We start from the raw sequence: 25966 nt of genomic DNA, 5'->3' as shown, positions 1-25966 counted from the left end.
CGAAGCCGGCCGAGGGGGCGGGGTCTCGGCGCCTCCTCCATCCTGGGGCCCGCACCGAAGGGATGTTCCCTGCTCAGGAGGAGGCCGACAGGACGGTGTTTGTGGGCAATTTAGAGGCCCGCGTGCGGGAGGAGATTCTTTACGAGCTGTTCCTTCAGGTACCGTCCGCGGGGAAGGGGCGCAGAAGGGGTGGAGCTCACCTGCCCCCCCTCCCCCCGGGAGCCCGGCCCCTGGCCGCCCCCTCCTGTGCTTGGTTTCCGTTTAATTGGGTGTTGATGGACCTGTCTCTCAGGGGAGAGGCTGGGGTGCGGAGTGGCTTAGTGTGAGCCCCAGCCCCATCTTTATCCGCATCCCCGCTGTGGAACGCCGGTGGTGGGCCACTAGCTGGGGTCCTCCGACCCCCCAGCGCTGAGATCTCCCCCAGGGGGCTGCTGGGCGGTGGGGGACCCTGGGGCCCGACAGAAAGCAGCCCTGCCTTCGTCTTCCCTCAGGTCCATAAGCACCCGTGCCCCTTACCGCCGCGACATGGGAGGCGTAGCTTTTTAAATGTTCCTTTATGCATTAGTCATTGCCCAGGCCCTTTGATGCTGGGAGTATGTTTATTCTAGCATGATAAACGAGGTTTGAGGTGGTGGAGCTGCCAATTTGGCATGGCTGTGACCAGTTGCTTCCGTGGCCAAGGCGCTTTATTTCGTACAAAAGAATCTTGGGAAACTTTTCTAGAGACCTCCTACCTCCAGGCTGAAGCCTCCCGTGGTTTGTAAACACACTCACCTGTTGTAGTCACCTAGGTCTCACTTCCTCTAGAGGGGTCCTTATTCCGCCATTCAGCTAAAGGGTTTATGATCCCAAACTGCAGAGCAGATACCAAATCCAGTTCTGGCCATACAAATGTAACACGCGCTCCTTGGTCTTCCTAAAAAGGGAGCCAAAGTTAATTACTGTGACTTAGAGGAATGTACAAAAGCATGGGGTACTAACTGTAGAGAAGTGATTTGGACTGTGAGCTCGGAAGTCAGCAATGTGACTTTGGCCGCTTTTTTCAAATGTCAGGTGAGAGGAAAACTGTGGACAGCATGATGAGATTGAGTGAACACCTGAGCTGGTCTAAGGAAAATAGAATAATCAGCTGGTCTAAGGAAAATGGGTGAGAAAGCTGAGCCTGCCCTTACTGCTGGTCTCTGCTGCTACTACTACTGCTGGTGCTACTGATGCTGGTTGAGTTTCCCTTATCTGAAATACTTGGGACCTGATGTGTTTATGATTCTGGATTTTATTTTAATATTTGCAAATACTTTACAGATTGAGTATCACTAATTCAAAATCTGAAAAATTGGAAATGCTCTGGAATTCCAAATTTGGGTTTTCAAATTAACAGCACTCAATTTGTACAATTGGTAATAACACAAACATCAAGAGAAATCAAGATTAACTTCCCCCATCAAAATAAGGTAAAATCCCAAGAGAGACAATTGCAAAGCTAAACTTGTAGATTGAGTATGAGTATCAGAGGTGAAAGGGGTTCTTTATTTTTTTTTACCTTTTAATTAGTTTTTAACAAATTCAATGTGATTTGTAGATAAAATTCTAAGAACATAATAGTTTTCCCTTCCCTCCCTCTCTCTCCCATCCATTTTCTCCCTCCCACCCTCGTTTCTTCTCCCTTTCTGTTTTTAGTTTTTGAGATAGCATATTTTAAATTTGCATTACAGTAAAAAGGCTTAATACTTCACTGAATAAGAAGTTCAACAAATAAAAAGCAAAAGACATTAGTAGGAATATAGACAACAGCTATAAACAATTATCAGAGACATGGCCATTTCACGCATATAAGGTAAATTTAAAGTAATCACATATCACTTAAACTATACTAGTAGAATATTCTTAACCACTGGTTTGACAAAGAGCTAAAGCAGCATTTTACAAAACTGTGTTTGCAGCAGTGCTGATACACACAGACATTTCTTTCTTTCTTTATAATTTTAGCTCCTACATGTAAGGGAGAACATGGGGCATTTGTGTTTCTGAATCCAGTTTGAATATATCACATTGTCTTTACCCGTTCATTTGATGTTGGACACCTTGGTTGATTCCCAATTTTGGCTATTGTGAACAGTGCTGCTATGAGCATGGTGGTACACATATCTCTTTGATACATTGTGTTCAAGTCTTTTGGGTGTATACCCAGTAGTGAGAATGCTGGATCCAATAGCAAGTCTTTTTCTAGTTTTTAAAAAAATCATACTCTTTCCACAGTGTTTGCACTAATTTACATTCCCACCAACAGTGTATAAGGGTTCCTCTTTGTCGACATCTTTGCCAACATTTGTTATTCTCTGTGTTTTGCATTTTTGCCATTCTGACAGGTGTGAGGTGATACCTCATTGTAGGTTTGACTTGCATTTCTCTGATGGCTAGTCATGTTGAGCAATTTTTAAAAATATATTTGTTGCCATTTGCATTTCTTCTTTTGAGAACTGTCTGTTGATGCCCTTTGCCCATTTCTAAACTGGATTGACTTTTTATTGCTGAGTTTTTTTTAAGTTGCTGGTATATTTGGGATGTTATTTTCTTGGTCAGATAAATGATTTGGAAGTATTTTTCCCATTCTGTTGGGTGTCTCTTCACTCTGTTGATCATTTCCTTTACATGCAAAAGTTTCTGAGTTAAATGTAATCCAGTTTATTTAATTTTGCTTTTGGTGTCTTTGTTTGGGGGTCATGACCCTTACACCAATGTCTTGGAGTGTTTCCGCTATATTTTCTTCCCCTAATTTCATAGTCTCAGGTCTTAAATTTAGGTCTTTGATCCATTTTGACTTAATTTTTATATATGGTGAAAGGTATGGATCTAATTTCATTCTCCTACATACATACATCCAGTTTCACCAGCACCATTTGTTGAAGAGAATCCTTACACTTCTGTATGATCTGAGCATCTTTGGCAAAAATCAGTTGGCTGTATGTACATGGATAAATTTCTGGCCTTTCTATCCTGTCCCATTGATTTATGTATTTTTTTTTAATTTGATAGGTAGAGTTATAGACAGTGAGGAGAAAGAGAGAGGAAGGTCTTCCTTCCATTGGTTCACTCCCCAAAGGGTCTCTAAGGCCGGTGCTGATCCAAAGCCAGGAGCCAGGTGCTTCTTCCTGGTCTCCCATGCTGGACCAGGGCCCAAGCACTTGGGCCATCCTCTACTGCCCTCCTGGGCCACACCAAAGAGCTGGACTGGAAGAGGAGCAACCGGGACTAGAACCCAGCGCCCATATGGGATGCTGGCACCGCAGGCGGAGGATTAACCAAGTGAGCCACAGCGCCGGCCCCTATGTATTGGGTTTTATGCCAGTACCAAACTATTTTAATTGCTAGAGCTTTGTAGACTCCTAATAGCCAAAGTGATCCTGAGTAAGAAAAACCAAGGTATCACAATACCTGATTTCAAAGCACACTACAAAGCTATAGCCTTATTGGTTTGGAAAGGATCTTTGTCTTCTAATTTAACTGAACCTACCCAACCCAAGAATTAGATATAGACAATTTGATAGAATTCTCTCTGGGAATATAATTTTCCCTCCTGGACATAAAACTTTCTATTATTGAAAAAGTACTGTTGATTTTAAGACTTTTTATGTGTATCTTTCTAATAGGTCATCATTTTAACTTAACCGCTTTTTTAATTTTAATTTTAAATTTTTTTAGATTTTATTTAATGTACACAAGTTTCATATATACAGATTTAGGAACATAGTGACACTTCCCGGCCTACCTTCCCTCTCACGCATACTCCCACCCTTCCTACTCCTCCCTTTCCTATCCCCACTCTTAATTTTTACAAAGATCTATTTTCCATTTATTCATAATACTCATAAGATTAACCCTACACTGAACAAAGAGTTCAACAAGTAGTATGAAGAAAAAACACTGCACTTAAACAGTAGAGACAAGGGCTGTAAGCAATCATCAAATCCCAAAATGTCAATTTTACTCCAATACATTACATTTTGGGTACTCTATTTAACACAGATCAGGGAAAACATGTGGTATCTGTCTTTTTGAGACTGGCTAATTTCACTAAGTATAATGGTTCTAGTTGCATCCATTTTGCTGAAAACGACAGGATCCCTCCCTCCCTCCCTCCCTTCCTTCCTTCCTCAACCAAGTAGCATTCTATTGGGTATATATACCATAATTTCTTTATCCAGTCTTCAGTTAATGGACATCTGGATAATTTTGCCTCTTTAAAAGACTAATCCTTTTCTTTCCCATCAAATATCATTTGAAACTTATCACTCTAAGAAAAGAAAGAAAAATTGCTCTTCATATTGTCTCCAGAAAAAGCACTTATCACTTATCAGCTCCAGAAAAAGCAGACGGGGGGAGCTGATAAGTGGGACACTTTATACCCACACATTATTTCTAGTCAGTGATGACTGAATCCAGTTTTGAATCCAGTTTTGTAGATCCATAGTCTATATATATTCTCATTTTTCATAATTTATTTTTTGTAAAAGATTTATTTGTTTGAAGGTCAGAGTTACAGAGAGAGATGGGGGGCAGGGAGAGACAGAGAGAGAACTTCTACCTGCTGGTTCACTCCTCAAATGGCCACAACGGCTGGAGCTGAAGCCAGGAGCCAGCAGCTTCTTCAGGATCTCCCACATGGGTACAGGGGCCCAGGCAGTTGGGTTAGCTTCTACTGCTTTCTCAGGCACATTAGCAGAGAGCTGGATTGGAAATGGAGCAGCTAGGACTCAAACTGGCACCCTTATGGATGCCGGCACTGCAGATAGTGACTTTACCCACTAGGCCACAGTGCTAGCCCTTTTTCATAGTTTCCACCTAATCAAAATGTTAATCACATAATAGATAAGGAAATTATATTTAATACATCGGGAAAAATCATGTTAATGTGTTTATTTTTGCCTAGGTACTGGAGGTATTTGCTCAGGTGAGGTATCTTATAGAAAGGCTTAAAACTGGCAAAATATAACTTTTTTAATTTATTATTTATTTGAAAGGCAGAGAAAGACAAACAAACAGAGATATTTCATGAGCTGGTTCACTCCCCAAATGCCCTCAACAGCCAGGGCTTGGGTCTGCAGAAGACAGGAGCTAGGAACACAATCCATGTCTCCTAAGTGGGTGATAGGGACCCAGGACTTGAACCATCACCTAGTGCCTCCCAGGGTGCACGTTAACAGGAAGCTAGAATGGGGAGCATAGCCTGGACTCAAACCCAAACACTGTAATATGAGATGCCCACACATCTCAAATGACATCTTAACCACTATATCAAACACTCATGTTGAATTTTATCTTTTATTTAAGATTTATTTATTTCAAAGGCAGAGTTGTAGAGAGAGAAAGGAAGATAGAAAAAGAGATCCTCTTTCATCTGCTGGTTCACTCCCAAAAGGGCTGCAACACCAGGACCCAGAACTGCATATGGATCTCCCATATGGGCAGGGGCCCAAACACTTGGGCTATCTTCCACTTCTTTCCCAGGTGTATTAGCAGGGAGTTGGATCAGAGGGGAACAAGCAAGACTTGAACCAGCACTCATATGGGATTCTAGTGTTGCAGGCCACAGCCTAATCTACAGCAGCATAACACTGGCCCCATTGAATTTTTTTTAAAGATTTATTTATTTGAAAGGTAGCGTTAGAGAGTGAGAGAGAGAGAAAGAGAGAGAGAGAGAAAGAGATCTTCCATCCACTGTTTGACTCCCCAAATGGCTACAACAGCTAAAGCTGGGCCCATCCGAAGCCAGGAGCCAGGAGTCAGGAACTTCTTCCAGGTCTCCCATGTGGGTGCAGGGGCCCAAGGACTTGAGCCATTCTCTGCTGCTTCCCCGGTGCATTAGCATGGAGCTGGATCAGAAGTAGAACAGCTGGAACTGGGACTGGTGCCCATATGGGTTGCTGGTGCTGCAGACAGTGGCTTTACCCACTAAGCTGGCCAAATCCCATTGAATTTTACCTTTCAAAATGTTTTGGAATATCTAAATTGATTTATATCCAAATTAAAATCATTTATGCCTAGTGTCTACCTTTGTAAATCAGTATATCTAATGTTAGTAGTACAGTTTGAGTCTCAGCTCTACTTCCAATTCCAACTTCCTGATTATGCAGAGCCTGGGAGGTAGCAGTGAATGGCTCAGGTACTTGAATCCCTAACACCCACTTGGGATGCCCATGTTGAATTCCAGGCTCCTGGAATTCAGTTTGACCCACCCTCAGCTGTTGTAGGTATTTAGGGAGTAAACCAGGAGATAAAAGATATCTCTCTCTCTCTCTCCCTCCCTCCTTTTCCCTCTCTTTCTCTCCCTCTCTCATCTGCCCCCCCTTTTCAAATACAGTAAAAGAAAATAAATCAGTTTTTAAAGTTGTTTTATTTTCTTGTATATTTATCTTCTACTGGCTTCTTTCAAATTTCTGATTATCTTTTGAAGGGAGAAACTAAGATTTATTGATGCTGAGCTTTTAACTAAGAAAGTCTAGAGTACACGTTTAGAAGGGACAGACAATTCCATTTTGAACATGTTGAGTTTAAAGTACTATCACATACATTTCTCTAGGAGGCTTTCCCCATGAAAGAGACATGAGTGGAAAAATAGATTTGTTGAAGCCAGAAGGTTGGATGAGTTATTCCACAGGTGACATAAAGAATGAAATGAGAAAAAACTGAATCCTAAGACACAGCAGAACTTTTAAGGAAGATGATTCTTTTTCTTTAGAATAAATGCAATTTTTAATATATCTATCCAGCTATACAGTGAAAAATAACCATAAGAATATGGGCCATTCACCATTGAATCTGCTATGGTTAGATCTTTGTGAGTGCTTCCTTTGTTGATTGTGGAGCTGCTGTAATTTTTTCTCAGTTGTAATGAACACTTCTCTATGATATTTGACCCTGCTTTTTTACTCTCTATTACTTTTTCTAGGTATTTCTGTGAATACAACCTGAATATTTATAATGTATGATATTTTACTTGATTTTAATTATACACCAAGAAATATCGCCAGTTACTGAATTTAGAGTATAATTTTTCACTGTTATAAGTCTTAAACATATGAAAACATTTTTGCTTTGGGAATATTTACCCAGTAGGATTACTAGGTCAAAATTCATGATAAATTTAGTTTCTCTTATAAAGAATTGTTTTTGTCTTCTTGGCAATAATAATAATAATATAATGTTGCCAGTTTTTCTTCTTTTTTTTTTTTGAGAACAACTAACATTGAATTCATCATTACAATTTATATTTGCATTAAACACTTTTTTAAAAGATTTATTTTATTTATTTGAAGACAGAGTTACAGAAAGAGAGACACAGAGGGAGAGAGAGATCTTCCATCCACTGGTTCACTCCCCAAATGACTGCAAAGTCCGAAGCTGAGCCAATCCGAAGCCAGGGGCCAGGAACTTCTTCTGGGTCTCCCATGTGGGTGCAGGGGCCAAGGGCTTGGGCCATCCTCCACTGCTCTCCCAGGTGCAATAGCAGGGAGCTGGATCAGAAATAGAGCAGCCGGGACTCGAACCTATGCTAGCACTGCAGGCCGAAGAGGCTTTAACCCACTGCGCCACATCTGCCCCAGCATTCAACACTCTTAATGTGTATGGAGACGGAATAGTATTTTAATCTTAGATTTAAATGCTCTCTAAATTAATTTGTTAAATCTGACAATAGGGCAGCCTACCTCTCTTTTCCTTTTAAGATTTGAAACTATCAGCTAAAATATGTTCTTACTGCCGTGAATGTTTCTTCGATGAACCAGAAAATGAGTGAAACTATGAGAAAGTATGATGATTATTATTAGGAAGATGCATTACTGACAAGATTATTTTAGTCTAAAGTTAAATGTACTTGATTTATCTGATTGTAAAAAAAAATCTTTGGATTTATGAGAAAATAATTTTTAAGTTTCTTATAGGCTGGGCCACTAACCAAAGTGACTATATGCAAAGACAGAGAAGGAAAGCCGAAGTCTTTTGGATTTGTCTGCTTTAAACACCCAGAATCAGTGTCTTATGCCATAGCTTTGCTGAATGGAATTCGTTTATATGGAAGACCAATTAATGTGCAATATCGATTTGGTAGGTCCTATCACTGATGAATCTTCAACTGTGTATTGTGACTGTTGCTGTTCTCAGAAGTCAAGGCATTTTGCTATCCACATAGAATAAAACCTAGAAAACAAACAACAACAGAAAACAGTCTCTGTGTGATCACTGTTAAGTTTTCTCAGAATACATGCCTGTTTCATAAGGTTATATAATTAACATTGCCAATTGCATTGCTAACTCTATAGAATTTCTTCTTGATTAAAATGTGAAATGTTCTCTCTTAGAATCAGCCAGCAAGTAGCTTTGATGGTTGCTCTTGGCTCTTGTAATTTAGCAAATATAAGTGATCTGGGATATAGAACTCTAGCTTTTATAGAGAGAGGCTACTTGCTGATATTTGTGTCACAGATACTACATGACATTAGAAATCTACTACTTGGAAGATACAGTGGATGCATAATTCCTTCTTCTGGAGAAACTGTCCTATGCCTGTTGCTCTGGACTGGAACCCTTAAGGGCAGAGTGGCAGCAGCATAACCCTACCAGCAGTAGCATAAACCTTACCAGTGGTAAAAGAAAATGTCCTGACATGAATGGTCTCAAACTCCTTCTCATGCACACACAGCAGGAACTGGTCATCTATGAGTAGAAGCCCAGAGAATGTTGTACTATTATTCTCATGCTTTCACATTTCAGGAAACTGATAGAGTATATGTGGTAATCATTGTGATACTTCTATTGCCTCCCCTAAATGGTTCAAGCTTACTGATTGTATTGCTGGTTTGTTTGTCATTTGCTAAAAGCAAACATATAATGGAAGGGGAGAAGGAGTGGGAAAGGGGAGGGTTGCAGGTGGGAGGGACATTATGGGGGGCGGGGAGCCATTGTAATCCATAAGCTGTACTTTGGAAATTTATATTCATTAAATAAAAGTTTTTTAAAAAAATAAAATAGAAAAAAAAGCATAATAAACACAATGCCCTCCACAAAAGAAAAGTGCTTCTCTTTGCATTTTTAAAAATATCTGATTATTTCATGCTGTCTGGTACTGTCCAGTTATCTCAGGCAGGCTGGTAGAAGTCAGCCAGGACATGTTACATTCTGATGTGTCCTTTATAAAATAGAATTGTCTTTTGTGTGTGCAGTTTAAAAAACTCAGATCTTCTATGCTGGAGGAAAGTAATATAGATTGTTGCCATTTTTGTTCAATGTGTGGAACAAAATTACTCCACATACCTTATACTCATATATACCCAAGTTAACATAATTCTTATGGACTCCTGTATCTGACCATGGCTTTGGACAAAGCTTGATTATAATTAATTCATTTATAGTAATATATGTAATCTGTAAATATTACTTGAAAAATGATGTGAATACATCTAACATCAGCATGGGATTTTTAAATCAATACTCAGTGCTAAACGATTTCAGTTAGTCTATAGTTTAATATTAGAACTCCAAAAAATTCACCATAAACTATTCTTTTATTTCTTTTAAAGGAAGTTCACGCTCTTCTGAACCAGCTAACCAAAGTTTTGAGAACTGTGTTAAGATAAATTCACATAGCTACAGGTAATTAAAAAATACATTTTCATAAAGGTAAAACAAGTAAATATATATATATATATTCTGAGGTATTATAAAACTTTACTATTTAGACATAGGAAAAAATTAAGGAATTCATTTTCTCCTGACCTCATGAAAAGTGACAGAAAATACTTTCATTAAATTTCACCCTTAATATTTTCAGCAGTAGGTGGGAGAGATTTGCATTCATCAGGTTCTTTATAGTTTTTGATTTGCTTTTTATAGTTACTAAATCATTTAAGTATACAAGGTCTTACTGTGATGGATTATAGAGATACTGTTACTCATATTTTCTATTTGAGTGCATGCAGATGCAAATGTTAACCAGTCCTCAAGGTCACATGGATGATAATATGCTAGCCTTGAAACTAAGACTTCTGAGATTAAGCTGTTTAACTATTTATTTTACTATTTTTAGAACTTCTCTGTTAATTTTCCATAATATTCTAGAAATCTGTGTAGCCTGATTTCTCTATGCAACAGTAGCTTCCAAATGCACTATATGGCAAACTCTCGAGAGGTCACTGAACAGAAAGGCTTTCCAATTAAATTAACATGTTCAAATCACACTTTATTAAGCCCATTTAAATGACACAATGGAAAGCAAGAGGAAAGAGAGAGGTTAGCACACTTTCAGTAGGGTACAGGTGAGCAGAGGGAACAGCTAGCTGAACTCTGGTCACACTAATAATCACATACTCTGTTTCTCTGCTGCATCAGCCTTCCGCGTTGACAGCATGGTTATGAGGAGAGGAGTTGAATTCAAGACAGGGTATCCAGTCAGGTGGGATGTTCCTAGAACTAAGATGACTCACTTGTTCTCTCAGTAAGTCGTAAGGGCAGTCATACCTGGCCACAGAAGTAGCTTGCTGGGTTGCCTGCTAGATGGCTGCTAGTTTTATCCAAATTTAGCTGGCAGAGTGAAGAAAAGAAGAGGGGCATAGCTTTTAGCCCAGAGCTGCCATAATCAGATCTTGGTATTCATTCTATCCATAAGTATATTCCTGTTTGCTTAACTACATTGTCTGTCGACTCTTATCTTACGATTATCAGATCTTGGTATTTCCCCATTGCACCTGAAAGTAACAGTCCTATTTATTTCCATCATATTTTCTATTCAATCTATCTTAGGAGATAAAGATAGAGGAATCTGCTTATTTTATGGGAAAGTAACTTATTTACTATTTATATTTAACACATATTATGAATTCTGCCCATGTCTTACAGGTTACTTGCTTTTTCTTACCCCTACCACAGTTTTATCACTATCACAGAAACTACTAGCATACTTATATTCTACACTAAGTATTTCTTAGGTGTTTCATCCATCCTGTTTGTTTTCTTGTCTTCTACCGCAGAACTGAATATTATCAGGGTAGCTAATAATAGCAGCACCTCCCAACTCTGTTCATTATATTAGCATTCTGAAGCATGGGAGAGTGGCTTAGCGTCTGGAGAAGCGTCCTACCCCCAGACGGAATGCAGTGGGCTCACATCTTCATGCTCGTCAGCATTTCTGTATCAGTGAACTCAGAAGAAGTGAAGAACGTAGATGCTGAAATGAAATTGCCTGAATTTAAATTCTACCCCCGCCGTCTCATTAACAGTGTGATTCTGCTCAAGTTCTTTGTCTTCTCTATGCCCCCGTCTCTCAAAGGAAGATAATACCTGAAAAATTTACAATGAAAGTCAAATTTTATAATAAAGGCAGAACGCTTAAAATGCTGGCCACATAGTAAGGATTCAGCAGGATGCTTGGAGAAAAGGGGAGATTTACCACTCTGCTCAGCAAAGCAGTGTAGACTTACAGGTTGAGCCATGTTTAATATCAGACCTTCCACTGTTTTTTGAGTGGAAAATATACCTCTTTTTTCTCAGGTGTTAGGAACAAGATGTTAGTAGGATTTAAGCAAAGGAAAAAAGTCTAGATGGGCACTACAAGATGGCAGTAAAATCCTCATATTCTCTACTGTTGTTTAATACACTGTTTCTAAATCAACGCAGATTTCAGGTAGTACTGAGTTATATGTATGTTGCTTGATACTGCATTTCATTCACAGTACTTTATTCTGCAGATATTTATTAAACTATAGAGGAAGTATGAGAATAGGTTATCAAGTCCTACAAATGACACACAGAGAAAAACGGTGTCCTTATAATATCTTAGTCTTTAGTCTTCCTTGGAATTGAGGTTTTGGGCTTCTTTTTGCCTCTCCTACCTTCTACTTTTCAATGAATATCGTTTCTATGTTAGTTTTCTCTGGTGTAGTAAAATAGAGGCTGAGCATCCTTAATCCAAAAATTGGAAATCTGAAATGTTCCAAAATCAAATTTTGATGCTTAAAAAGTTTTAGATTTTGTAGCATTCCATATTTTAGATTTTAGGATTAGGAATGTCCACCTGGTAAAATTTATGTAAATATCAAAATCTGAAAACATCTGAAATCTGAAACACTTTTGGTTCCAAAGGGAAACTTAACCTATACCAGAAACACAAGGCATAAGGAAGAGAAATTTATTGATTCACAATCCTGGAGGCTAAATGTCCAAGATGAAAGTGTCAGAAGGATTGGTTCTTTCAGACAGCTGTGTGGGAGAATCTACTCCATGCCTCTTCTCTAGTTTGGTGGTTCAATGGCAATCTTGTATTACTTGGCTAGTAGCAGCATTACTGCAATTTCTGCCTTTCTCTTCATTTGGTGTTCTGACAGGGTGCATTGCTCTCCAAATTTCCTCTTTTCAGGACACCAGCCATATTGGATTAAGGGTCATTGTGCTCCCATATGACCTTGTATTATTTAATGACATCCGTAGTGGCCATATTTCCAAATAATGTCACTTTCTCAGAAACTGGGGGTTAGGATTTGAACAGCTAACTTTGGGGGTAACACTTCAGTCCATGAGAGTTCCTGATTGTATGTGTCTCCCCCAGGCAGACAGCCGTGTATGCCCCAAGATTCACATAAGATGACCGCTTTAGAGACTCTCCCACTGTTAACATAATGGTGCTAGTTTCACCACCTGTGCTTCCAAGTCGCATCTTCCCCACTCTGTAACATCGTTCAGAATTTCATTTTTTTTTGCCAGTACTTCCCCAATACACGTTCCGATCTCTCTGAACCATATCTCCAAATAAGAATGTGATATTTTTCTGCTTCCTCACACTGAAAAATCTTCACCCATCATATCTTTTCTTCCCACTCACTTCTCAACCCTATTGTTACATGGAAATTGCTCTTTGAAGGTTATAGGAACCTCTGACCAGCAGTGTGGTGGCCTCAATGCTTGTTCAATGTATTGCTCTTTAACAACAGACACTTGTCGAATTCTTTTCTTTCATAACTACGTATTTATTTTTAATCGGCACATTAAAGTTGTACATATCCTTCTTTAATGTAATGCATGTTTCCCATGGCTTCTATGGTAATAGTCTCACTACTTAGAAATGAGGTGAGATATGACTGTTCATCTGACTCCTTTTGCTTATTCTCTTTCTATTATGTTTGCTTCTACCTGCCTGTGCAGATTTTAACCTTGCCCACAGTCCATTTCCTATCCTAAGGATTGGTAGCCCTAACATTAAACAAATGACAAACTATGGAGCAAATAGAATATTGAAGAGTAGCAATAAAATCTAGCCAGTATTGGTAACATTGAAATTTACTGACCATTTCCACAGAAACAAATATTACCCTTATAAATGAAACTTTGGAACAACTCAGTTTTTAATTAGCAATTTTTGATCTTGATATGTGGAAGACGTCAGCAAGTAGATGCACTTGTTAACATCAGCAGTCTATTTGGGAAAGAGCATAATGTTTATCATTAAACATAAAAATATATTTAAATATAGATTGATGAAAACTTCACCTTTTTTGTACTCTATGTCTGGAGAAAATCAAAGGTACCCTCCGTGATCATTAATGATTTGCTTTCCTCTCTTAATATATAAGTATTCATTGTTTTATATAAATGTAATGTTATCCAACATTTTCCTGTCAAATGTGGCTGTTAATATATGAGATTTTATTTTCTAATAAGTGTGTAATTTGGGTTATATCACCATCTTACCCATGTAATTGACTATTTGTGTGTTGCATTTAAGGTATTTAATTAATCTCAAGTAAATGCTATCAAAGAGGCTCTTTATAATTATCAAAATCTATCTTTCTTAAGAGAAAAAATGACATTGGTACATAAGATTTTTAACATAGTGTTGCTTCTTCTTTTACTTCCCCAAAGGAATGAAGAAATGATGGGCAGATCATCCTTTCCCATGCAATTTTTTCCAATTAATAATGCTGCTGTGCCTCAAGAATCCTTTTACTTTCAGAAGATGGTGAGTTTGAAATGTGTTTGGCTCAGTTTGTAATATGATGCAAACTATGAAGAACATGAACACCCTCTGTAACATTTGATGCTCAAATCTTAATCTAGGTTGAAGGCAAACGATGCCCCGAGACTGGGCCCTGGTAATGCACTGCGCTAACATAATCACTTAAATCCCCCACACAATACCTTACCAGCCAGCCAGTGCAGCAGCCGAAAGGGCCAGATGGTAGTGATTAAACACTGTGGTTCAAGTTCATCCTGAGTAGAGTTCTCATTTAAATGACTGCATTAAACGATGGTTTTAGAATTGAATAATTTCACTTAGTGACATATTTTTATATGTTATCATCAATAACAGATAGATTGCTATTGGACATAGGTTGTTTAAAAAATTTCTCTTTTTAAAGACAAAACTGTGACAGTTCTCAATTGATAAACTACATTACTTCTAGAGAATCTCAAAGTTTGGTTCTGGTCTAGAAAAAAATTTTAAAGACAAGTTTATTTATGTTTAAAGTTTTATTTTATTTTATTTTTTTGACAGGCAAGGTGGACAGAGAGAGAGAGACAGAGAGAAAGGTCTTCCTTTGCCGTTGGTTCACCCTCCAATGGCCGCCGCGGCCGGCGCACTGCGCTGATCCGAAGGCAGGAGCCTGGTGCTTCTCCTGGTCTCCCATGGGGTGCAGGGCCCAAGTACTTGGACCATCCTCCACTGCACTCCCTGGCCACAGCAGAGAGCTGGCCTGGAAGAGGGGCAACCGGGACAGAATCCAGCGCCCTGACTGGGACTAGAACCTGGTGTGCCGGTGCCACTAGGTGGAGGATTAGCCTATTGAGCTGCGGCGCTGGCCCTAAAGTTTTATTTTTTTATTTATTTATTTGGAAAGCAGAGGTAGTGGAGGGGGAGAAATCGAGATCTTCCATCCAGTGGTTCACTCCCCAAATACCCTCAACAGCCAGAGCTTGGACAGGTCAAAGCAGGAGCCGGGAAATCTACCCCAGGCTCCCACATTGGTGCCAGGAACCCAAGCCATCATCTATTGCCTTCCAGGCACAGTACTAGGGAACTGCATTAGAAATCAAAGCGAGTCACAATCCCAAGCACTGTGATACAGGATATGGGAATCCCAAGCAGCAACTTAAGTCCTGTGCCAAATGCCTACCCCTGGTTTAGAATTTCTTTTTAAAGACTTATTTGCTTTCTTGATAGGCAGAGGGTGAGAGAGAGAGAGAGAGAGAGAGAATCTTCCATCTGCAGGTTCACTCCCCAAATGCCCACAACAGTCTGGGCCAGGCCAGGTAGAAGTCAGCAGCCAGGAACTCCATCCAGATCTCCTGCATGCAATGCACACACTGGGTAGTGGGGCTGTCATCAGCTGCCTCCAAGGAATGTTAAATAGGAAGTTGGATAGGAAGTGCAGAGTACTGGAACTCAAACCAGTACCCCAGTAAGGACTATGGGCATTCCAAACAGTAGCTTAACCTGTTGCACCATAGCACCTGCCCCTGGATGTCTTAGTGGTGGTTTTTGTTGTTAAACAAGAACTTCTTTTTTTCCTTTGAATTCCTTATTTTATAGATAAGAGCCTTAGGTTTTTTTAAATCCCATAATTTCCCTCCCACTCACATCCCTCCCATCTGCCGCTCCCTCTCCCATTCCATTCACATCAAGATTCATTTTCAATTCTCTTTATATACAGAAGATCAATTCAGTATATATTAAGTAAAGATTTCATCAGTTTGCACCCACACAGAAACACAAAGTGTAAAATACTGTTTCAGTACTAGTTATAGCATTACTTCACATTGGACAACACATTAAGGACAGATCCCACATGAGAAGTAAGTACACAGTGACTCCTGTTGTTGACTTAACAAATTGGCACTCTTGTTTATGGCCTCAGTAATCACCCTAGGTTCTAGTCATGAGTTGCCAAGGCTATGGAAGCCTTTTGAGTTCGCCGACTTCGATCTTATTCCGACAGGGTCATAGTCAAAGTGGAAGTTCTCTCCTCCCTTCAGAGAAAGGTACCTCCTTCTTTGATGGCCCGTTCTTTCCACTGAGATCTCACTCGCAGAGATCTTCCATTTAGGGTTTTTTTTTTTTTTTTTTTTCCAGAGTGTCTTGGCTTTCCATGCCTAAAATACTCTCATGGGCTCTTCAGCAGATCCGAATGTCTTAAGGGCTGATTCTGAGGCCAGAGTGCTGTTTAGGACATCTGCCATTCTATGAGTCTACTGTGTATCCTGCTTCCCACGATGGATCGTTCTCTCCCTTTTTGATTCTCTCAGTTAGTATTAGCAGACACTAGTCTTTTTTTTTTTGTGATCCCTTTGACTCTTAGACCTATCAGTGTGATCAGTTGTGAACTGAAATTGATCACTTGGACTATTGAGATGACATTGGTACATGTCACCTTGACGGGATTGTATTGGGATCTCCTGGCATGAGTCTAACTCCACCATTTGGGGCAAGTCCGATTGAGCATGTCCCAAATTGTACATCTCCTCCCTCTCTTATTCCCACTCTTATATTTAACAAGGATCACTTTTCAGTTAAAATTTAAACACCTAAGAATAATTGTGTGTTAATTATAGAGTTCAACCAATAGTACTAGAACAAAACAAAGAGAAAATACTAAAATGGATAAAGTATTACATTGTACATCAACAGTCAAGACAAGAGCTGATCAAGTCACTGTTTCTCATAGTGTCCATTTCACTTCAACAGGTTTCCCCTTTGGTGCTCAGTTAGTTGTCACCAATCAGGGAGAACATATGATATTTGTCCCTTTGGGACTGGCTTAATTCAGTCAGGATGATGCTTTTCAGATTCCTCCATCTTGTTGCAAATGACCGGGTTTTGTTGTTTTTGACTGCTGTATAGTATTCTATAGAGTACATGTCCCATAATTTCTTTATCCAGTCTACTGTTGATGGGCATTTGGGTTGGTTCCAGGTCCTTTGAACTGCTTTGAATAGTTAGAAATTTGAGTTAAGGACTTGTTTTGTTAAAAAAAAAAAAAGCATCTCTCTTTATTTAATAATCAGTACCTGTGTTGTACTAAAATGGGACCATTTATGTACCTTTGGGGCTGAGTTTTAAATTCTTATTTAATTTTAATTAATTTAAATTAAAATTTAAAAATTTATACGTGGTTCAGTTACTGGAAAATTTTTAAGTAAATACGAAATTACTTGAGTATATTAATATACTTTTCAACTTTAAATTTTATATAATTAAAGTCTAATCAAGTTTTAGCATCCAAACTGAGTTGTGCTGTAGTATTAAATACATACCACAGTTGAAGGCTTTGTGTGAAAATAAAGGTAAAACATCTTATAATTTCATATGGGTTAAATATTATATGTTACATACATATTAATTATTACATACATATTATCTATAATCATATAATTGGTTACATACATATTATCTAATATGCTATTAGAAGTTTTCAAACCACATATATATTTTGCATTATTTCTGTTGGACAGGGCTAATGGATACTGGATTAAGGTACAAACATTTTTATGTTAACCATTTAAGGAAACTCCTACATCCCTACCATGATAAGTCAGTGTCTGTCTTCACGAAAATAGCTGTATTGTCTGGTGGTTTACTCATGGCTATTTGTATAAACCACATGAGCTGTTAACTTTGTCTCAACTTTTTGGATTTGTTTCAGTAGATGGGTGTCTTTTTTTCACAGCAATGGTTCACACATAATCCAGTGCCACAGCTTCCTTACTATGAGATGACAGCTCCACTTCCAAGCAGCGCGCCCGTGTCTTCCTCACTCAATCATGTTCCAGACCTGGAGGCTGGCCCCAGCTCTTACGAATGGACTCACCAGCAACCAAGTGACTCTGACCTCTATCAGCTGAGTAAACGAAAGAGGCAAAAACCACCCAGTGACAGTGACAGCAGCTCAGAAAACAATAGAGGAAATGAATACAGCCAGAAGTTCCGGAAGTGTAAGAAGAAGAAAAAATATTAGCATGACCTTCGAATGAAATGTGTCTGCCCTCATTTTAATTCTCTTACAAAAACTGTATTCTATCCAATAACCAGTTTCATGACTGGCTTGTCATTTTTGAAATATATAACAATATGATATATCTGACTATTTTCCTTGAATGACAGAAGCTTTGTAAAGGCAATGTAATGTATTACTTTTTTCTATTTGTTGTGATATTTTTGACCCATTATCAACTAGGAATGCACTTCATGGAATTTTTAGAATTAATTATGAAAGTCTATAAACTGTTCTTCAAAAGATGTTTATTATACATTTGCGAACCAGGAACCATCCTCCCTAAATTATCATCTAAAATGCTCAGCTACAGATACATTGAGATTAGTTATGGAGCAGTGGATTTTCTGAAAGAAATTTGTGCAGATATTTAAAAGTTATGTGTTGTTACTATTAGAGACGGAATAAGCAGACTTTGTTAAATTTTTATGTCTAAATATGTTGGTTCTGGGCCTTTCTCTCCTACAGTTTTATTTCATAAAACTAGGACTTAGGACTATAATACCAAAGGAAAGATAATTATCATAGAACTAGCTTTTAGGTCATTTCCCTTCCATGTGATTTTATATACACAGGGCTACCTGCGTCTTCTTACTTATTAATTGTATATCATGAATATTAGTTGTGTTGTATTTATGCTCAACTCTTTTGCAAGGAGAGTTTGAGAGAATATATTTAACAATTTAACTTGATAGTGAACAGGTAAATGGAATAATATGATATTTCATTAATGTATGATATTTAATAACTGTTGTTCATATCAAGCTCCCAATTTTGGTGCATTTATTTTAGAAGATAAATAGACTACAAATAAAATTAGTCATTTTCAATAATTTTATAGTTACACATAAATATTTATATAAATAATTATGCCAATTGAAAGAGTCATGACGTGAACCATGTCTATAGGAAAAACAATGGTTGAATATTTCTTTGCATGTTGCATAGTACTTTTTAAGTATTTATTATGTAAAAGAATAGAGATACATTTTAACAAACAGAATAACTGAATTCTTGATTATAAAAATACAAACTAGTGGTTTTAAAGCAAATATTAGTCTATTTCCATCTAATCTTAATGACAAGCTAAAATCTGCATTATGTAACTTTATCTTTTCATGTTCAGATATTCAAATCCAAAAAGATGAAGGTTTTTCTTTCTAAATTCACATCTTTGCAATTTAGAATGATGTTAAAGAGAAAAATATGTTGCTGTCTAATTAGAAAGTAATATATCTTTGAACACATTAACTTTATCAGCATTTTCTTTAATTCTTGCACTGTTTACCTTATCCTTAAATGATTTCATTGTGATTCATACAGGAAATGTGTATATGTCTCTAACAATCAAGAATAGCTTAAGTTTGTAAGGAAATTATCTTGAAATAGTATTACATGAACTACAGTACAATGTAAAAACTACAGAACATATTTATTATTCTTTCCATCACTTCCAGCTGATCTTTAACAAGTAAACCAACTAGAAGACATAGAAATTCACCTGTTTAAGTATGTCATTCATACTTAAAAATTTAAAACTTCTCTCAGGCTGTTTGTATCTACCACAGTCTAGCATAATTTTCAGTTTTTTGTTTTTCCTGTGCTACATATTTAAAAATCATTAAAACTTTTTGTCTTTGAGAGTTTTATTCTCCAATTTTAATTCTCTAAAATCTATTTATTTTTAAGTATATATTTGTATATTTTACTTCAAATGCTAGAAGAAACTTGAAATTTGAAAACGAAATCAGACATTTTAGATATTCTCATGTTCACTAATCTGGTTTTTTTAATTGAATTTCAATAATTCAGGTCATGGTAAAATAAAAGAACTGTTAAAGTTGGTCAAAAAGATACAGTGCCAAACAAGTCCTTGAAATCTCCTGACACATCCTGAGTTGTCGTTTCAAATGTGTGCTGTGTAGACAAGAGTATCACCTTTAAAATCTCAACTAAAAATTTTTTTTTTTTTTTGACAGGCAGAGTTAGAGAGACAGAGAGAAAGGTCTTCCTTCCGTTGGTTCACCCCCCAAATGGCTACCATGGCCAGCGCTGCACCAATCTGAAGCCAGGAGCCAGGCGCTTCCTCCTGGTCTCCCATGTGGGTGCAGGGCCCAAGGACCTGGGCCATCCTCCACTGACCCCCCCTCCCCTGGGCCACAGCAGAGAGCTGGACTGGAAGAGGAGCAACCAGGACAGAAACGGCACCCTACCGGGACTAGAACCTGGTGTGCCAGTGCTGCAGGCAGAGGATTAGCCTAGTGAGCTGCGGCGCCAGCCCTCAACTAAATTTAGTTATAGGACAGGCACTAACTATTGTAACATGAATATTAAAATTCTGGTAGAATTATTTTGGATTACCTGCTTAGAGTTTAATGAAAGGAAGAATCAAGAATTATAACATTTTTATTACTGTATAGGAACAAAAACCATGTATAGTAACATATCAGCATCTTCCATTTATGGTTAAATACTAATAAACTGATAGGGGATTGGAAAGTGAGTTTTCTCTCTTGCTAATGCTTCCAAAATATATCCCCAGATATTTTTCTCTACTGCCTACTTGGGCATCTCATTACCACTGCAGATTCACTCCATTTTACCTTAATTTTTCTCCTGAAATATGTCCTTTGTGTCCAGTTTTGGGCAATGTTCTATTTGTCTCTTGGAGTGTGTGTGTGATTTATTTATTTTGAAAGAGTTTCAGAGAGAGAGAGAGAGAGAGATCTTCCATCTGCTAGTTCACTCCCCAGATGGCCTTAACAGCCAGGGCTGAGCCAGGCTGAAGCCAGTAGCTACTTATTAAGGGATCTCCATGTGGGTAGCAGGCACCTAAACATTCAAGCCATCCTTCGCTGCTTTTCACAGCCCACTCTCAGGGAGCTGGATCAGGAGTGGAGCCGGCCCCCAATGTTCTGTTATTGAGCAATAATGACCTTACCTCAGTGGCTTACAGAGAATTCATATCCCACTTACTTGCTTCAATCAAATTGGATCATTTTTGATGTCAGACACTTAAAGAAATGAAAATAGGCTCATGTGTTGGCAATATGAACAGAATGAAAACATAGAAGTGACACCAGTTACTTAGTTCTGTCACCCTTTATAAGTTTAAAGGCTGGATGTATGCCCCTTGAAGATAACTATGGCTCAGGAAAGAAGTGGTCAAGTGGCTGTACCTGCATTAATGGTTTGACTCTTCGGTTCTCCGTCATCCCTATCCCTAGGAGGGAACTCTGGAAGAAAACTATCAGCTCCTTGTATGTGATCATTATTCACAGCACCTGCAAGAAATCTTTAAGCGATGTTCAGGTCCTGTGCAATGGTCACATTCTAGCTGTATTCCTATCCAGCCCAAGAAAGCTGGTTATGAAGCAGGTGTAAGCCAATGCTCATAGCCACTTGGGTTCGTTGTTTCATGCAGAAGAAGAATGAAGATCATGGACATAGTGAAGAGTGAAGCAAGGCTTTTGACATGAAAGAGACTGGAAACTCCTGGGAAAGCAGCCAAGAGGGGCTTTTCTCAGCAAAAAAAAAAAAAAATAAAAAAAGCCATTGAAAGGACATGATCAAGGGGTTTCATACCTTCTGAAAAATTTGCACGGGGCCCTTTGTCAATAGTTACCTAGGATTCATATTTTGTTTTTCAATCCAACTGTCCTGCCTTCTTATCCCCCATTCCTCTGATTTGGTCAGTCTCAGTCTCTAGATGTGTTAACTATGCTTTAACGAGTCCCTTCTTAACTTACTGTTTATGCCTTGGGCATGCCAGCTTATGACCACAGGCTTGCATTTATAATCTTTCTGGATTTTTGCCAAGAATGTGTCTTGAGAGTACACCCTTTGTGGAAGGCATATTCTCTGTACTTCTTCAGGCCCTCGTATTGTTAATAACCAGAGGCAGAGGCCACCCTCCTCTCTATGCGTCCCCTGTCCTTAGCTGTCTGTCCAAGTCAAACCTGACTTAGCTTGCTTTCTCCTACCTATATAAATTACATAAGAAATAAGTCTGTCATTCATTTGCTGTTTATTAATAAAAGTCCATGAGGATCTTGAGTTTGACTTTGGTGACAATGAGCAATAACATACACATTTCTGAGAAATTAATATTTTACTGCAGGAAGCTCAAAGAATGTGTTCTAAGCCAAGTATAATGTTTTCTTCCATACCTCAAACGCAGAGAAGTGCAATGGGTACAACCTCTCCAGTTTGGCCTGAAATTTGCTGAGGTAGATGATGAGTCTTATTCTGCCCTTTCAGAATGAGTCTACAAGATCACCATGATGTCCTAACTGAAGGCTAAGCGTCTTTATTCCCAATCATAACCAACTTGCAAAAATTACATTGTCTGCTAGAAAAACTGCCATACCAAAGAAGGACAAATGGTCTACTATCTGGCTCCTTGTAATCTATCCTTTTGAGCTTACATGAGCTGCTTGTACCATCAAGAGGTTGTATAAGGATTAGAGAACACAGATACCTTCTGCATTGTAATTAGCATAACCAGTGTGTAAGGACACAAACTAATATACTCTCTGTGTTATAAACCCTGGGAAGGATTGAGCTCCATGGAGTAGATTGGAATCTACCGCAAGGAATCTGGATCTAAAATAATTGGCTCAATTAATGTCACTTTACTTGAGAAGCTTAATACCTCAAAGCATTCTTTAAATGAATAATGTTGATCAATCCAACACAGCTAACTACTTGAGTCCTATTAATGATTTTGCATCTATTTCTGTGTGAGAGAAATGGTAATATCCCAGGCAGGAAAATACCCTTACTGCAACCATCTACTCCAGGCTGATGGTGTCATTGATTTTTCTCCTAACCTCCACGTTTAATAATAATGGAAACATTGCAGACTCCACAGTTAGCAACCAGAACTCTAGGAGCTATTACTACCCCTTCATGTAACCTTGTTCAGATTCTCTTTATCTCTTCATTGCAATGTTCATTAGGGAAACCGATCCACAATGAGCAAGTGGCATTCTAACCACTGATTTTGGTGGTGAGGCTAAACAAACATTGAAAGATCTGTGATTTACTGACAATAGATGGGCAGTAGGAAAGGGGATTTAAGAGAGCCAGAAGTGTGTCACAATTTGCCATCACTTGCAATGCCAGCATCATACATCAGAGTGCCAGTTCAAGTTCTGGATGTACTGCTTCTGATCTAGCACCCTGCTAATGGCCAAAGTGCGTGGGAACCTGCCACCCACATGGAAGACTCACATGGAGTTCTAGGCTCCTGGCTTGGGCCTGGACCAATTCGGGCTTTTGTGGCCATTTGGAGAGTGTACCAGCAGATGGAAGATCTTTCTGTGTCTCTGTACGACAAGAGCTCAGCTCCAATATCAGATTAGGATTTGGACAGACCAAAGAGCAGCTGTGCAAAAGACTGCAGCTACATGCCTGTGTATACTTGCAACAGTGGGATAGCAGCACACAGAGGGTCCATGCCTCTGAAGATCTATGCTCAGCCATACTCCCAGCATCTTACAAAGGCTTATAGACACTAGTGGCAGGAAGCCAAACAGTTACATAGCAAAATTGTTATCAGTTACTGGGCTCACTAGTTACTGAGCTTACTGACTTGCAGAATCCTATCAGTTGAGGGAAAGGGAGGCTGAGCCACTTTATTTTCCCAACACTCCATTCCTTCAAGTTCCTGACCTCACAATCTGTTAGAAATCTTCTAGAATCCCTGTACAAGGAGTTTGTGAAGAGTGTGGAACATTGCATTCCAATTCTACAACAAAAATATAAGCTACATCAACAAACTATGAATCATCATGCAATACCATATATAATGAACAAGGCTGTCCACCATCTGCAGAAAGCCAACCCAGGCAATCCCCCACAGAATACCCCCAACCATGACTGGGTTTTTTATAATGCTTCCAGAGAAGGGTCTTCACATGGTTCCAGGTGTTGTTTCATAATGGCTTAGAAGAATTTCACCTTTCCACCCAAGCCCAGTTGTCATTGGTGGCTGTGGTCACTTTCCAAGGTAGCCCAGTTGCGGAGCTGATAGGTAACTCGGTACACATCCAACAAGCTGATTGTAAAGGTATGTGCCCCATCCATCAGGGTGTTCACAGCCACCAAACTAAGGGCAAAAAAGAAGTGGTACCAACAATGTTAATCTTGACCACCAGGTAGGAAAAAGGCAAGGGATTTCTCTTGAGATAACATTGGCAAAAGGGCTTGTCCTGGCCTCTTATACCAGACTTGGTGGGGCATAACTTTTACCAGGTCCTCTTCTACAAGTAAAGATACTGGAACCATTAGCATTGGCCATAAAGCTGAGACAAACATGGCCTTGAGTAAGGTAGTGATTCCTTTCTTGTGTGGGTCATGTATCTTGACCACAGGGGGCCACGTGGTCATTATGTATGGTGTCACCTCCAGGTCATGTTTTATTCCTGCCCCCCACAGTGTTAGCAAAGCAAAGCAGGCCTTGCTGGCTTTTCACATTTTCCATGGATACTGCCAGGTGGGATACTCCCTTGGGTGAAGGCCGTGGGAGTAGGTAATGATGCCATTTTGTCTTCCAACTGCACCTGCAGTTGTATCAGTGCTGCTGATAATGTAGCAAAGATTCCATGGGGGTTAGTTTTCCATCCAGAAGCAGGTCATTTAATAACTGTTACAGTCTACCTTCTCTTGGTCTATCTCACCAGGGAACCTGCTTTGGCTTCCTGAGGACTTGGTTTAATAGGCCCTTATCATTTTCAGTCATTCTGTCTCCTTGGATACAGTACATGTAATTTCCAGTCAACGCCAAGATGTTTAGACCAGCTTTGCACTCCTAAGCCAGTAAAGTGGGTGCCACAGTCACTCTCAATAGCCTGTGGTCTTCTGTTCATGACACATAATCTTTCCAAGGCTTGCTGATAGGGCTGCTTAGCAATAATGGCAAAACACAGTCCCATAGCAGTGTCTACACAGGTAATGACATATTTGTGCCCATCAGATTAGGATAAAAGTCTTATTAGGTCTACTTGCCATCTTTCAAGGAGCACTCACTCCCTTATAACACTCCCTTATAACACCTGCATCACCAGGTGGCTGCTGGTGCTCAATAGGGCTGATCCTTCAAATAGACTGTATAGTTTCCACAGGCATCTAGAATCTCCTGGTCAGCTCCTTGCCACAGTTGGGACCAAAACCCAATGGTCTCTCTCTGCCTTCTGTATGTGGCCAAAGGCCCCAACCAAACCCTTCTGCAATGACAAGTACACCAAGCTTCCACGGGCAGCGTGAAGCAAACACATTGAGAGCCTGGGTGATCTGTACATCTCGTAGCAGCTGGGGAGGCCACTTGCTCTTGTTCACTCCATGTCCACCTGATGTCATCTTTTTAAATCAAATATTTTTTCTTTTTTTTTTTTTTTTTTTTTTTTTTTTTTTTTTTTTGACAGGCAGAGTGGACAGTGAGAGAGAGAGACAGAGAGAAAGGTCTTCCTTTGCCGTTGGTTCACCCTCCAATGGCCGCTGTGGCCCATGCACCGTGTTGATCCAATGGCAGGAGCCAGGTGCTTCTCCTGGTCTCCCATGGGGTGCAGGGCCCAAGCACCTGGGCCATCCTCCACTGCACTCCCTGGCCACAGCAGAGGGCTGGCCTGGAAGAGGGGCAACCGGGACAGAATCCGGCGCTCCGACTGGGACTAGAACCCGGTGTGCCGGCGCTGCTAGGCGGAGGATTAGCCTAGTGAGCCGCGGCGCCGGCCCCTTTTTAAATCAAATATTGCAAGGGACTCAGAATTTGTGCTTAACACAGCATAATCATTCTCCAATATCCCAACAATCTTACAACTCCTGTAACTTCTTTATGATCATTGAGGTGGGGAAGGCCTGAATTTTTTTTATAACTGCCTTGGGAATGACCTTTGTCTCAAATGACCCAATAGTTCCAAGAATCTGACGGAGTC

The 25966-nt window shown here is 39.3% G+C and overlaps 1 protein-coding gene across 8 annotated transcripts; it reads left to right on the top strand.

Moving 5' to 3' along the window:
• The first annotated feature begins 7 nt into the window (after positions 1 to 7).
• On the top strand, positions 8 to 19686 carry RBM11 (RNA binding motif protein 11). Of its 8 annotated transcripts, none has more exons than XM_089330652.1 (6): positions 10 to 158; positions 1054 to 1147; positions 7938 to 8100; positions 9573 to 9645; positions 13903 to 13999; positions 17706 to 19686. In XM_089330652.1, exons 5-6 carry the CDS (start codon positions 13913 to 13915, stop codon positions 17991 to 17993), a joined length of 375 nt encoding a protein of 124 aa, XP_089186778.1. In that variant the 5' UTR covers positions 10 to 158; positions 1054 to 1147; positions 7938 to 8100; positions 9573 to 9645; positions 13903 to 13912; the 3' UTR covers positions 17994 to 19686. The 8 variants fall into 8 exon arrangements, with proteins under 8 accessions (XP_089186776.1, XP_089186778.1, XP_089186777.1 ...); XM_089330651.1 differs by having other exon boundaries at positions 7928 to 8100; XM_089330653.1 differs by lacking the exon at positions 1054 to 1147 and adding an exon at positions 1303 to 1451 and having other exon boundaries at positions 14 to 158; positions 7928 to 8100.
• The last annotated feature ends 6280 nt before the right edge of the window (positions 19687 to 25966 follow it).

Source organism: Oryctolagus cuniculus, chromosome 4 (genome assembly GCF_051225735.1).
Source record: "Oryctolagus cuniculus isolate XC-2025 breed Fujian yellow rabbit chromosome 4, ASM5122573v1, whole genome shotgun sequence".
Taxonomy (NCBI): domain Eukaryota; kingdom Metazoa; phylum Chordata; class Mammalia; order Lagomorpha; family Leporidae; genus Oryctolagus; species Oryctolagus cuniculus.
This window is presented reverse-complemented; position numbering and strand designations above follow the sequence as displayed.